Source organism: Lissotriton vulgaris, chromosome 1_2, assembly GCF_964263255.1.
Source record: "Lissotriton vulgaris chromosome 1_2, aLisVul1.2, whole genome shotgun sequence".
In the NCBI taxonomy this organism is placed as follows: domain Eukaryota; kingdom Metazoa; phylum Chordata; class Amphibia; order Caudata; family Salamandridae; genus Lissotriton; species Lissotriton vulgaris.
Genome location: NC_141686.1, coordinates 21,687,428 through 21,701,842, shown reverse-complemented (window position 1 = coordinate 21,701,842; position 14,415 = coordinate 21,687,428). Strand labels below are relative to the sequence as shown.

At 47.1% G+C, this 14,415-nt stretch overlaps 1 protein-coding gene across 1 annotated transcript in view; it reads right to left on the bottom strand.

Annotated features, from left to right (window-relative positions):
• ATXN10 (ataxin 10) overlaps positions 1–14,415 on the bottom strand; it is a 1,037,424-nt gene that overhangs the window by 322,749 nt on the left and 700,260 nt on the right. Inside the window, exon 8 of the mRNA XM_086952750.1 lies at positions 13,897–14,005. Within this exon, the coding sequence (XP_086808876.1) occupies positions 13,897–14,005 (109 nt within the window). The remainder of the gene's footprint in view (positions 1–13,896; positions 14,006–14,415) is intronic.

The window sequence follows — 14,415 nt, the reverse complement described above, 5'->3', positions numbered from 1 at the left end:
TTTTCCTGTCCCTATCCATGAACTGTTATTATCAGACAGCACCATAGTACACACTCAAGCAGAAATTAACCCCGCCTTCGCCAACAATTACAAGACACTATATAGTTCCCCCACAGCTGCAATACCAGACCAAATCTAGACATTTCTAGATGGTTTGACCAACCCCAAATTATCAGAGGCCTCCCAGAAAGAATTAACTACTCCCATTACAAGGGTTGAAATCAAGGAGGCTATCGGCGAGCTTCCACGTAATAAGACACCATGACTGAATGGTCTACCGGCAGAATTCTATTCTACCTTTGCAGATAAATCAACTCCACACCTCGAATGCCTATACAGATCAACACGAGAGGCTCATTCCCTTCAACTAACCACTATGCAAGCATTAGTCACCTCCCTCCCCAAGCCGAGTAGAGACCCAAGGGATATGTCAGGATACCGTCGGCTCTCCCTGTTACCCACTGAATACAAAATACTTAGGAAAATTCTGGCCCTCCGACTTCTTCCTTATCTTCCAAAACTAATTCACATTGATCAATGTGGTTTTGTCCCAGGCCGTAACACATGTGGCCATGTCTGAACTGGGGTGGTGTGGAGTGCAAAAAAACGATGGATTTAGGCCCAGATCTCTGTACTGGGGTGAATGTATGACATTGTTCTGCATTCTGTCCATCAACTGTTATTTTTGCATTTGTCACCCCGAGTGGGATGGGGAAGCTCAGACGTGAGTTCCATGCTCTCCACACCACTGGAGTCAAGCTATCCTGGCTGAAGATGGCTGATCGCCAGAAACCGGTCCTGGGATGCTTGTTCCGGTCCAGGAAAGACATGGCTTGGCAGGTCGGGCTGGACTGTTCCCATGAGGCACAGGGTCAAGGCTGATTTGCATATGGCCATGTCTGAAATGGGGTGGTGTGGAGTGCAAAAAAACAATGGATTTAGGCCCAGATCTCTGTAATAATAATAATAATAATAAAGAAGTTTATAAAGCGCATGGTGTCGCCTTCCCGGCGTGTCCCCGCGCTGTGGAGATCAAGTTATCAAGCAGCAATTAGCACCCCCCTCCGCCTAACTACTGTTTTATAGATTATACAGATGTGTTTTCAAAACACTTCTAAACTTGGTTTCGGATTCTTCCAGTCTTAGGGATGTCGGGAGTGTGTTCCAATTTTTTGCCACTACAGCTCTAAAAGAGCGACCACTGAGTTTTGCTCTTTTTACCCGGGGGATCGTCAGCAGACCCGTCCCCTCTGAGCGTAAAGCTCTGTTAGGCTCATACCTATGTACTAGGTCTTGAAGATAGGATGGAGCTTTATGCCAGAGTATTCTATGGCACACTAAGAGAGCTTTGAACATCACTCTCTTCCTGACCGGTAGCCAATGTAGGGCCGCTAAAGCTAGTTTGGATGCTGCTCTTCTCGGGAGTCTTAGAACAAGACGAGCTGCTGTGTTTTGGAGGACTTGCAGGCGCCCTAGACTATTTTCGGTAGCGCCTAAAAACAAAACGTTCCCGTAATCCATACGGGACGTCACCAGCGCCTGAGTCATAGTGCATCTGGCATCCAGCGGGAGTAAGTCTAGGGTGTGATTTAGTGTTTTCAATACCCCAAAACACTTTCCTAATAGGCAACGAATGTGGCCTTCGTAGGACAGAGTGGGATCAACCAATATTCCTAGGTTCTTAGCTTCCTTGCAGGGAACCGGCGTTGGACCCAGACATGTTGGCCACCAGTCTGGTGTCCAGCTCAGATTGCTCCCACCCACCACCATTACCTCCGTTTTGGATCCATTTAGCTTCAGACAATGCAATTCCATCCATTCTGCTAGGGCTTGCATACAAGCCTTAAAGTTGGATGCCGCCGTTGTAGGTGCTTGAGACAGAGAGATCAGCAGCTGGGTGTCATCTACGTAGGAGACCAACTCTACTCTGTACGCTTGCACCACTTCGGCCAGGGGGGTCATGTATAGATTAAAAAGAGTTGGACTCAGGGCAGAGCCCTGAGGCACCCCCTGTTCTAAGGCCATCTCTGCTGACCTACAGGAGCCTCGTTGCACCTGAAAGCTTCTACCTGTGAGGAAGGACTTCCGCCACCCCAGTGCGGAATCCGTGACGCCCGCTTTGACTAGACACTGTAGTAAGATGGAATGGGCTACAGTGTCGAACGCCGCACTGAGGTCTAGCATCACCAAGGCCATGCATGGTATGACCGGCATCCGCCCCACGTCTCAGGATCTCAGTCGCTCTCAAAAGGGCCGTCTCCATCGAGAAACCCGCCCGGAAGCCCGATTGAGAGGAGTGCAGGATATTAGCTTTCTCTAAGTGTGCCATCAGTTGACAGTTGGCCACTTTCTCCGCCACTTTTGCTAGATACGGGAACAGAGAAATAGGTCTCAGATTCTCCAGTGTATCATGGCTCACATTGGGTTTTTTCTTTATGGGAAGCACAATCGCTTTCTTCCAGTCCTCAGGGAGAGTTTCCGAGAAGAAAGAAATCTGGAGTATATGCCTGACATAAGGCTCCAAAACCAAAAGGCTTTCTCCCATCACCCTAGGGGGAGCTGGGCCCCGAGGGGAGCCAGATTTAATCCCCTGACAGATGCTACGGAGCATCTCTGGGGGTGGAACAGAGAAGAATTTCAAGCCCCCTTCGGTGTTATCTGCCCCCCTGACTACTTCAAATTTTATTCCATCTTCTGGTTTTTTGGAGAAGGTAGCATAAATGTCTCTGACCTTTCCTGCAAAATATTCAGCTACTTTATTAGACTATGCCACCGAGTTATTATCAATGGTGTTAGAGTTGAGTACCACAGAGATCTCCTTAAAAATTTCAAAAAGCTCTTTTGATGAGTTTTCTGCCTCCCCAATACACTTTTGTAGTGCGTGGCTTTAGCTCCACGTACCATCATTTGATACTTTTTCTGCGCCTCTTTGTAGTTTATCTTGCTCAGAGGGCAGAAGTCTACCCGCCATCTCCGCTCCATTTTTTTACAGACCGATTTTGACGCTTGTAGATCGGAAGTAAACCACGGAGCTGATTTTTTGTCTCTGCTCCCTACCTTAGCAAGATATATCGGGGCTGCCTCATCAAGGGCGCCGAGAATGCGCTCCTCTAGCCTTTTATGTGCGCTTTCGCAGTCAACACCCCCCGGTGGACCCCCTTCCAGCAGCAGTTTATTGAATGTATCTTGTGAGAATTGCTTCCATTTGCGTCGGGGGTATCTCTTATTCTCCACTTTATGAGTGTCAGTGGCTGAAATATGAATTTTAAAGGGGACTAAGTAATGGTCCGACCAAGGGACAGGAAGGGGCATATCCGCCCTCACCCCGTCCCAACTTCCAAACACTGGATCCAATAGATGGCCTTGCTTATGGGTAGGGGTATTATTTTTTAGTTCTACTTGTAGTGCCTGCAAGTCTAGTCTTAGATCTGTGGCTTCCTTGTCCAGCTCATCTTCAAGGTGGATGTTGAGGTCTCCTAATACCAACAGTCTGCTCTTCCTAATTGCCAAATGAGCAATACCCTCCACTAAACTAGTTTTAAATTTGTTTAGCCCACCTGAGGGTCTATATACCAGAATCCCCGACACAGAATATTGGGGCCCGAGTTTCAGAGAGAAACAACCCGCTTCACAGTTATCTATATTTATAGGCTCGAAGGTACATTCCAGCGGAGATTTGATGACAATGGCAATCCCCCCTCCTCTCCCCTCACTCCTATTTAACCTGGCCAGGGAATAGGAAGGTGGAATGGCTTCTATTATCTCAGGGTCAGAGTGTTCCCCCAGCCAAGTCTCCGTTAGGAAGAGAAAATCAAGGTTCTCATCCAAAAGGAGATCCCAGATCTGACTGCTGTGTTTACTTAGTGATCTACAGTTCAGCAGACCTCCCTGGACACTCCTCTTGCATATCCTAATATCCGGTTCCCTCTTACCTTTAAAGGAACACAGTGGGCAATCTCGGAGAGTGTAAGAGCTTCCATAGAGTGCCAACAGGGCCTCGCCTTGGGGGGACATAAGTTAGCCAGTTCCTGTTTCCCATAGTGAATATGGGTTTGCTTACTTTGCCCAGAGGTCCTGGCCCCAGGCCCCGTCCAGTAGACAGAAACCGGTGCTAGGATGCTTGATTCTGGTCCAGGAAAGACATGGCTTGGCAGGTCGGGCTGGACTGTTCCCATGAGGCACAGGGTCAAGGCTGATTTGCATATGGCCATGCCTAACTGGGGTGGTGTGGAGTGCAAAAAAACGATGGATTTAGGCCCAGATCTCTGTACTGGGGTGAATGTATGACATTGTTCTGCATTCTGTCCACCAACTGTTATTTTTGCATTTGTCACCCCGAGTGGGATGGGTATGCTCAGACGTGAGTCCCATGCTCTCCACACTACTGGAGTCAAGCTATCCTGGCTGAAGACGGCTGATAGCCAGAAACCGGTCCTAGAATGCTTGATTCCGGTCCAGGAAAGACATGGCTTGGCAGGTCGGGCTGGACTGTTCCCATGAGGCACAGGGTCACGGATGATTTGCATATGGCCATGTCTGAACTGGGGTGGTGTGGATTGCAAAAAAAGATGGATTTAGGCCCAGATCTCTGTACTGGGGTGAATGTATGACATTGTTCTGCATTCTGCCCATCAACTGTTATTTTTGCATTTGTCACCCCGAGTGGGATGGGTATGCTCAGACGTGAGTCCCATGCTCTCCACATCATTGGAGTCAAGCTATCCTGGCTGAAGACGGCTGATAGCCAGAAACCGGTCCTAGGATGCTTGATTCCGCTCCAGGAAAGACATGGCTTGGCAGATCGGGCTGGACTGTTCCCATGAGGCACAGGGTCAAGGCAAATTTGCATATGGCCATGTCTGAACTGGGGTGGTGAGGAGTGCAAATAAACGATGGTTTTTAGGCCCAGATCTCTGTACTGGGGTGAATGTATAACATTGTTCTGCATTCTGTCCATCAACTGTTATTTTTGCATTTGTCAGCCCGAATGGGATGGGTATGCCCAGACTTGAGTCCCATGCTCTCCACAGCACTGGAGTCAAGCTATCCTGGATGTGGACGGTTGATAGCCAGAAACCGGTACTAGGATGCTTGATTCCGGTCCAGGAAAGACATGGCTTGGCAGGTCGGGCTGGACTGTTCCCATGAGGACCAGGGTCAAGGCTGATTTGCATATGGCCATGTCTGAACTGGGATGGTGTGGAGTGCAAAAAAACGATGGATTTAGGCCCAGATCTCTGTACTGGGGTGAATGTATGACATTGTTCTGCATTCTGTCCATCAACTGTTATTTTTGCATTTGTCACCCCGAGTGGGATGGGTATGCTCAGACATGAGTCCCATGCTCTCCACACCATTGGAGTCAAGCTATCCTGGCTGAAGACGGCTGATAGCCAGAAACCGGTCCTAGGATGCTTGATTCCGCTCCAGGAAAGACATGGCTTGGCAGATCGGGCTGGACTGTTCCCATGAGGCACAGGGTCAAGGCTAATTTGCATATGGCCATGTCTGAACTGGGGTGGTGTGGAGTGCAAAAAACGATGTTTTTTAGGCCCAGATCTCTGTACTGGGGTGAATGTATGATATTGTTCTGCATTCTGTCCATCAACTGTTATTTTTGCATTTGTCACCCTGAGTGGGATGGGTATGCCCAGACTTGAGTCCCATGCTCTCCACACCACTGGAGTCAAGCTATCCTGGCTGTGGATGGCTGATAGCCAGAAACCGGTCCTAGGATGCTTGATTCCGGTCCAGGAAAGACATGGCTTGGCAGGTCGGGCTGGACTGTTCCCATGAGGCACAGGGTCAAGGCTGATTTGCATATGGCCATGTCTGAACTGGGGTGGTGTGGAGTGCAAAAAACGATGGATTTAGGCCCAGATCTCTGTACTGGGTGAATGTATGACATTGTTCTGTATTCTGTTCATCAGCTGTTATTTTTACATTTGTTACCCCGAGTGGGATGGGTATGCTCAGAAGTGAGTCCCATGCTCTCCACACTACTGGAGTCAAGCTATCCTGGCTGAAGACGGCTGATAGCCAGAAACCGGTCCTAGGATGCTTGATTCCGGTCCAGGAAAGACATGGCTTGGCAGGTCGGGCTGGACTGTTCCCATGAGGCACAGGGTCAAGGCTGATTTGCATTTGGCCATGTCTGAACTGGGGTGGTGTGGAATGCAAAACAACGATGGATTTAGGCCCAGATCTCTGTACTGGGGTGAATGTATGACATTGTTCTGCATTCTGTTCATCAACTGTTATTTTTACATTTGTTACCCTGAGTGGGATGGGTATGCTCAGAAGTGAGTCCCATGCTCTCCACACTACTGGAGTCAAGCTATCCTGGCTGAAGACGGCTGATAGCCAGAAACCGGTCCTAGGATGCTTGATTCCTGTCCAGGAAAGACATGGCTTGGCAGGTCGGGCTGGACTGTTCCCATGAGGCACAGGGTCAAGGCTGATTTGCATATGGCCATGTCTGAACTGGGGTGGTGTGGACTGCAAAAAACGATGGATTTAGGCCCAGATCTCTGTACTGGGGTGAACGTATGACATTGTTCTGCATTCTGTCCATCAACTGTTATTTTTGCATCCGTAACACATCCCTTAACATCAGGTGTCTGGACTATGTCATGGAGGCTGCCTTAAAGTTCTCCCACAGGACTGTATGCATCTCCCTGGATCTACGGCAGGCGTTCAACACATATATAAACGATCTAACGGATGATCTGGAGCCTATTCCCACATATATTCCGGCAAGTTGAAAATATTTAAGGGCTGGCAATTAATTAAAAGAAATCACCTGCACTCTTTATGCAGTATAGAGAAGACTTAGAGCCCATCAGATTTGGACAACTCACTTTATCAATTGCCCCACAAACTTTCAAATACCTCGGCATACAGATTTACAAGACCCCTCAGGACCTTATAGAAGGAAACCTGATGAAAGCGATCAGATCGTTACGCGCCCAAGTCTCTTTTTGGACATCGTTACCACTCTTGGTGATGGGTAGAATAGCCATTTCTAAGATGGTGATGCTCCCACGTTTATTGTACTTTTTTGCTAATCAGCCTGTCCTGTTCCCTGCAATAGTTTTCTGACCACTAGATTCCCTCCTTTGAGATCTTATCTGGGGGAAGGGACGTAAAAGGGTAAGCCTGGCTAAAATGCAATCAGGCCATAAGAAAGGAAGTCTAGGAGCACCTGACTACCGTGCTTACTGTATGGCAAGTCAGCTACAATGGCTGTCTTTTTGGCTTGCTGGATGCAATTTTAATGAAATTGGCTATACACCACAAATATTAAATCGGGGTACACAACAAAAACTACTGCTGCCTGGGAATGGAATACCACCCGGTATACACTCTCTACTTAGATCAGCCCTACTATACCGGAGAAGGGAATTGCAATACACGAGGCGGACTCCCCCATATGCACCCAATACCCCTCTACTCGGAATCCCCACTGCAACAGTCTTAATTATTAGATGGAGTATCTCCCAATGGGAACAAGATGGGGTAACTGTAGGGGCGTTGTTTATAGACGTTATATTGGCAGACCATGAAAACTTTGTCCACACACAGGGAGTTCCCCAAACACTGTTCATACTACATGCCACCATCACTCACTACATTAAACAACGCTGGTCTCCGAATGGGAACGAGCCCTTTACACATGAACTAATTTACACTGTACACCTGATGGGAAAAGCATGACACCTAATCAGAGAGGGCGGAAGATGCCGAAATTTGCTCCTGCAGGATTGATCTGCGCTTGGTAGGTATACCAGAAGGAACGGAACCTGCCCAGGTTGCCCATTTTATCAAGACTTGGATCCAGACATGGATGCCATCAGAGCAATTGTCCACATGGTTCATAGTGGAACGGGCTCACCGCGCCTTGACACCCAATGCCACCTGGGGCTCCACAAAGACCAATCTTAGTGCTCTTCCTTAACTTCAAGGATAGAGATGCCATTCTGAAGGAGGTACGCTCTCATCCTCACCTTTCATGTCAAGGAAGTAGAGTGATGATTTTTCCGAACTATATGAAAGAAATATAACTACAAAGGAGATCCTTCACTGTGGTCAAACAAAAACTAAGGGCGATTAACCTGTCCTACCGCCTTTTGTTCCCTGCCTGCCTCCAGGTAATCCTGAATAATAAGACTCACTTCTCTGACACTCCAGAAGCAGCCTCGACATGCCACTGAAGAACGGCCCGTGACCTTACCAAAAGTAACTGATGCTATACCAGCACCAAGCAGAGTAGAGCTTCAGTATCACAGCGATGACACACTCGCTCCCAGAGGGGCCGCAACACCTGCCGGAAACCTTTGGAGTCACCGAGGCTAACGGGCAGAAGCACATCCGCATCATTTTCTGAAAGCAGGCAACGCAGAGGATCGCACAACTGTGAACCAGGGGAGAGGGCTTCTCAGAAGGACTCTCCAGCTCAATCACTCCATGAAGCCAAAGACACAGATCTCTCCCGCAGCCTAGCGATCTAAGACAACACCCATTAGACCCTTGAGTTGCAGTGGCAACCTCCAGAATCATTACCGGTTCATGCTCCTAAGACTTGTTAAATCCTGAAACATGGAGGGGTCCACCACTTCATCCTCCAACAGTAATGGTTATACTTGTTCGAACAGTTAATGGTAGGGCGACAGATGCTTCGGGAAAGAAGTATGGGGGAGAGGATGGTTGGGGGCGGGCACAGGGGGTTGTTTCCAAGTTCCTGCATGATGTTCAGTTTGTTGCTACGTCAAATACACATGACCGATATTCCCCACCAAGTTATCAAGAAACACTGATGAGTCCATGTTCTTCATTCGCAATTCTGATGCACCCAGACCCACAAACCTCTACCGCAGCCCATTTGAGTACTGCTCCCACCCATGCCGTGATCGGGGGACCAGTGGAGGATCGCCAGTGCATGGCTATGCCTCGTTCAGCCAGTAAAATGGCCAGTGAGACAAACCTGGTGGGAACTTTGTGTTGCTTCTGCTTCCGGAAGGTGCCCAGGCACAGGATTCCCAGGTGGTTAAGTGTGTGGGCCCGGTGAGCTCTCCGAGTGATTTGTGTATATTGAGCCAGTATACTTGCATAGTTGGGCAGCTCCAGAACATATGGATAAAATCCACTTCCAGCGCGTGACATCTAGGGCAGAGGAATTGAGTATTGGGATAAAATCTTTGGAGGCTAACCGGTGTCAGATACGCCCTGTGTAGGATATAGAATTGTATATTTTTAAATTGTGCGTTTCTAGAGACCTTCTTGGGAAATTCAATTGCCCTCTCCCATTCTTTCTCATGCAGGGAGCGCCCTAGTTCTCCCTCCCAGGTGTTCCGTAGGGTCTGTAGGGATCTGTTTGTGACCTTCCGTATGGCTTTGTAAAGCCACGTGGTTAGAAGTTGTTCCACCCCCATGTATAATATTGTATGGATGACCGGGTGTGTGGTTGGTTCTCCCAAAGATAGATCGTGGTACCGTCGGTAACTTTCAAGTAGCTGACAATGGAGTAAAAACTGTCCAGGGGGAGATCGTAGTCGTTTATGAGTTGTTGGAACCATCTAAGTTGTCCGCCCTCGAATAGTGACTGCTTCAGTGATACCGCAGGTCGTCCATGTGCGAAGTACATTGGGTGTGTAATAGTGTTCGAAGTACGTTGGGTGTGTAATAGTGTTCGCTTTTGGGCCAACCGACTAGCGGCAGCAGGGGTGAGTACGCTTTAAATAATATCCTTATGGTGGAACCGCCAGCTTCCAGTATCCTATGCGGATTGCGGACGCCGGATACTAGATTCAGCAAGGTAAGAGAAATACGAGGAGTACTTCGCAGCTCCTGTCCCTTCACCCCATTTCTTCCTGTGGTTTAGATCCCTCACTACCCACTTTGTAATTTAATGACTTGCAGCTGAATCCAGTCCCTGGAAATGACAACAGGCACTGCATTTTTCCCTCATGGGTAAGAGCAATTAAATGGTGGAATTGGCTATGTGACATAAGGAGCTCCTCCTAATACTGATGAGGATGCACCCCACCCTAATCTAGACAGGAGGATACCCCCAACCCAGCTTACTCAAGCTGGGTTGGGCTGGGTTACCTCATTGTAAATGGCCAAGTAATACTTTTAGTCTTATTGTGCACAACCCTTGACCCCCTCCTTTTGAACCAGCAGGTGTGTGACTTTGACAACACACCTGCATGCAGGTTGCCCCACACCTGTCCTGAGGAAAACCCGCAGGCTGAGGCCCACAAGCACCCCTTGAGACCCAAGATGGGTCAAAACGTTGACGCCCATCTATACCCACCTGGTCCAAAAGCCTTTCTTGTAATGTGCAACACAAGTATTGATCTGTGTATTGTCAAAATTAATTGAATTTGGTTTTAAAACGGCAAGTATGTGGCCAGTTGAATAGGACTGAGAGTCTGTCCAGTGAATAATTGCAACCTATCACACTCTGATTTTCTTCCTTTTCCACACTAGAGCACCCTCTCTTCTTTTCCGCACGTCCCCTGGAGCAACCTCTCCTCTCTTTCAATTGTTCGCAGTAAGGAATCTACTGTTGTATAAACTATGATTAAAACTCTTGTTTTGCAGAGAAAAATATATTTTGGATGTTGCAGTTTAATATATTAATTGTATGAATTACTGGGAGCCTAACGGATAAAGGCTCAGGAATTAACTAGGAGTTATTAAATATTTGGTTTATGATTTGTATCATCCAACAAAAAATAGGTCCAGGACCATTGTTTTTCGTATCACTAGTAACCCAGGTCCACGACAACTATTGGGAAACTCCATTTTTTATAACGGCTTATTTTTCAACTGGTCAGTTAACTCTATAGTAGAAGGCACCAGCACAGGAACACTGGCCAGGACAGCTACATACGGGCATGCTTCAGGGGGAAGGTTAAGCACGGTGTTTGAAGCTCTGTAGTCTTGCTTATATCGTAACTCACTCCGGGCTTGTTCTCCCTCGTAAGTGTTTGCTAGAGTGCATGTATTATACTTACTTTTATCTCCCTGCAACTCATGTCCCATGTAAGTTGCTCATGCCTATCAGGTGAAATTGAGATGGCACAGCCTTGATATAGTTGAGAGTGATGGGTCATGAGTGGGACTGTTCTGTTCCTTCTGCCTGGATTTGCCTCTATTCATGGTGCCATCTGGTTTAAAATGTAGTTTTCCATGGCTCTCGGATGCTTTACAAGAGGGCTTACACAGGACTCAATCATGGTTTTCAAGTTTGAAAAAATATATCCTAGTCAGAGTCAGACTTACTTGCCTTGTTAAGCTTGACCATGTTAGTCTGATGTAAGTTTATAGAGCAGCTAGGTGGGTACACCACTGGACCTGCGATTGCATTAATCATTTCTTTCTCAGATCATGTGTCTGAAAAACCTTCTGAGGTAATATCCGCCTGGTTCAAAGCATCCCATCGGTACAATGTAGGCGGCACAAGTTGAAGGTCATTTGGGATGTCATAGCGTAGTAGGCAAACAAACTAGCGCTTATGGCCCTCTCTATCCTGCTGCAACTCTACTCACGCCAACGCTGCTCCTCTTTCAATACCCTTCTCAATGGCAGCACCACTCTTTCGCAATAACGGTGCTTAATTTGTGCTGGTGTTTGCAATGCTTGGCATCAGCACTTACTTTTAAACTCCGGCATGTATTTATGAGAGTCAACCACATGGTGGCTGTTAAACCTGCAATCTTTGGTGTGGTTTTCCCCTTAACGTTTTGCCTTCAGACCGCCTGTTTTTGCTGAACATTTTTTTCGCTGACCTAAGAACTCAGCACACTTTACCATTGCTAACCAGTGCTAAAGTGCTTGTGCTCTCTGCATTAAACATGGTAATATTAGCTTATACCCAATTGGCATATTAAATGTACCTATAAGTCCCAAGTAAAGTACACTGCATGTGCCCGGGGCCTGAAAAATATGTGCTACTAGTGGGCCTGCAGCACTGATCGTGCCACCCACTTAAGCAGCACTTTGAACATGTCTCAGGCCTGCCATTGCAGTCTATGTGAAGTTTTAAATTGCCATTTCGTCCTTGCAAAATAAACCTTTTGCCATGACCAAACCTTCCTTTTTAATACACATAAGTCACCCTTAAGGTAGGCCCTGGACAGCCCGGAGGGAAGGGTGCAATGTATTTAATAAGTAGGACAAGTACATTTAGGTTTTACAAGTCCTAGTAGTGAAAAACTCTTACATTTGCTTTTCACTACTGCAAAGCCTACCTCTCCCATAGGATAACACGGTTATTACTTTATTACATTTTATAAATGTAATTTCCCAAATGGGAACAGGTGACCCCTTCATGTTTGGTATCTCTGTAATCACAATTTAAAACCCTAACTTGTGGTGAAGTCGGATTTTAAATTGCAATTCTGAAAATGGCTGTTTTAGAAAGCTGGAATTTCTTTGCCTTAGCCATTTGGTGCCTGCAGCCTGGGTCACATGGATGGGTGTGGTTGACAGTTGGGCTACGTGTATTCCTCATAATCAGCCACACACAATTGGAGCTTAGGTGATACTGGATGGGCCACCACTGGCACGATGGGTGGTAGGAGCTGGTCCCACCCCAGTTACACTTGAAATACCTCTGACACCAATTCTTCAGCACACTTCTGGACCTGCAGCTACTCTGACAGGAAAGACTGCTGCTCTGCTACAAGAACTGCCACTCTGTTGGACTGCTGCACTGCTGTGCTGGCCCGCTGCCTGCTGACCTCTTGCCTGAGGAAGAATTGGACCTACAACTTCATCTTGAATCTAGGTCCCCAGAGTGACTACAAGGGCTAGTCTGCTGGCCTCCTGATCTGAGACTCAGGGACAGATAAAGTTCCCCAAACAGCTCCTGGATCAAGATACAGCAAGTTCCTGACCCTTAAGTGGTGCCACTCAGGTCCTGGACCCGTGGTGTGGCTCACAGGATCTTAAATCAAGCTTTTGGTCGGTTTGTGACTGTGAACTGGCCGGTTCACACCAAGACTGCGCCGCTTACACCAGAAATCAGAGCTAGCCGCCACCAGCCAATCTCTTCGCACCGCAGCATCGACTGCTCGGGAGGGACCGCAGCAGAGGAGCACCAGCCGACCTTTCCGCAACCCTCCAGACTTCTCTTTGCGCCATGCCGACAACCACTCCTTGCTCCCAGCAACCCTCTCCAACGTGAACAGGACTCTTGGCACAAAACTTGACCTTCAGCTGGACTAGTATGGGACTGTATCCGACCCACACTCCATCGCAGTCGGCCTGAACTTTTGACTTTGATCCAGTCCAGTGCGATCAGGTAGCCGCGGTTGGCGCTTTGCACATTTAGGTGATATTTTTCACTTTATTCTTTCGAAATTCTTAACTACGGTTCTACTGATTGCATTTTTTTCATTTTTATCTGGTTTCATTCATTAAATTCATCTCTATCTAACCTGGTGAGGGATATTTTGTGTGGTGGTTTCACTGATTGTCTGTTTGAAGTATTGAGCAACTACTTTACACATTGCCTCCATGTTAAGCCCGTCTGTTCTGTGCCAAGCTACCAGGGGGGTGAGCACAGGTTAATTTGAGGTTTGCTTCTGCCTTACCCTATCTAGGATTAAGGTTGCTGCTTGACCAGAGCTCACACCCCAGTCAATCCGTAACTCTAATTCTCACAGAGGTGCAATCAATTTCATGCAATCCATACACTTTGAGGTGGCCTAGAATAGTCCAAATGCGACACTTGTTTGAGTGTGATCGCTACTAGGTAATACTGGCACTGGCATTCGGCAGCAGTGGCAGGAGCTGAGGGTGGTGCTAGTTGAAGTGGATTCCTGTGAAATTCCTTAAACCAATGCTTATATTGTTTTCAATAATGAAGCGATGCCCATCACTTACCTATGACGGTTTCCAATAGACTTGGGCAATTTTGCAAACATTGTAACTGCTCACTGTTCGACGTCAACTGGCAAAGAACATCAAGGAGTCTGATAACCACCAAGGCTTCCTATAAAAAAATATGAATACACATTGTTTTTTAACACTTGTATAACACAAAATACATAGAATTTACATTAGCATGCATACCACCTCCTCAAAGAACAGAATACATGTTTTTCTGAAAGTTTTAAAACATGTCACAAATATGCTCTTGACATAATCATAGGAGCATTTTTTCCCATGAAATGTGCCTTAGCCACATTGAAAATCACTGGGGTTTTAGGATTATTAGGAGTAGGCGCACCTTACTTGTCTACGGATTTGTTTGTATCACATGTAGTTTTAACTGTACATCGTTTGTTTACCCATTATTTTAAGCCTGGAAAAGCTGTAAACTACATTCTAGAACTATAGATCAAAATGAACAAACATAACAGGACGGCATATGCCAGGACCATTTATCACTACCAGCAACAG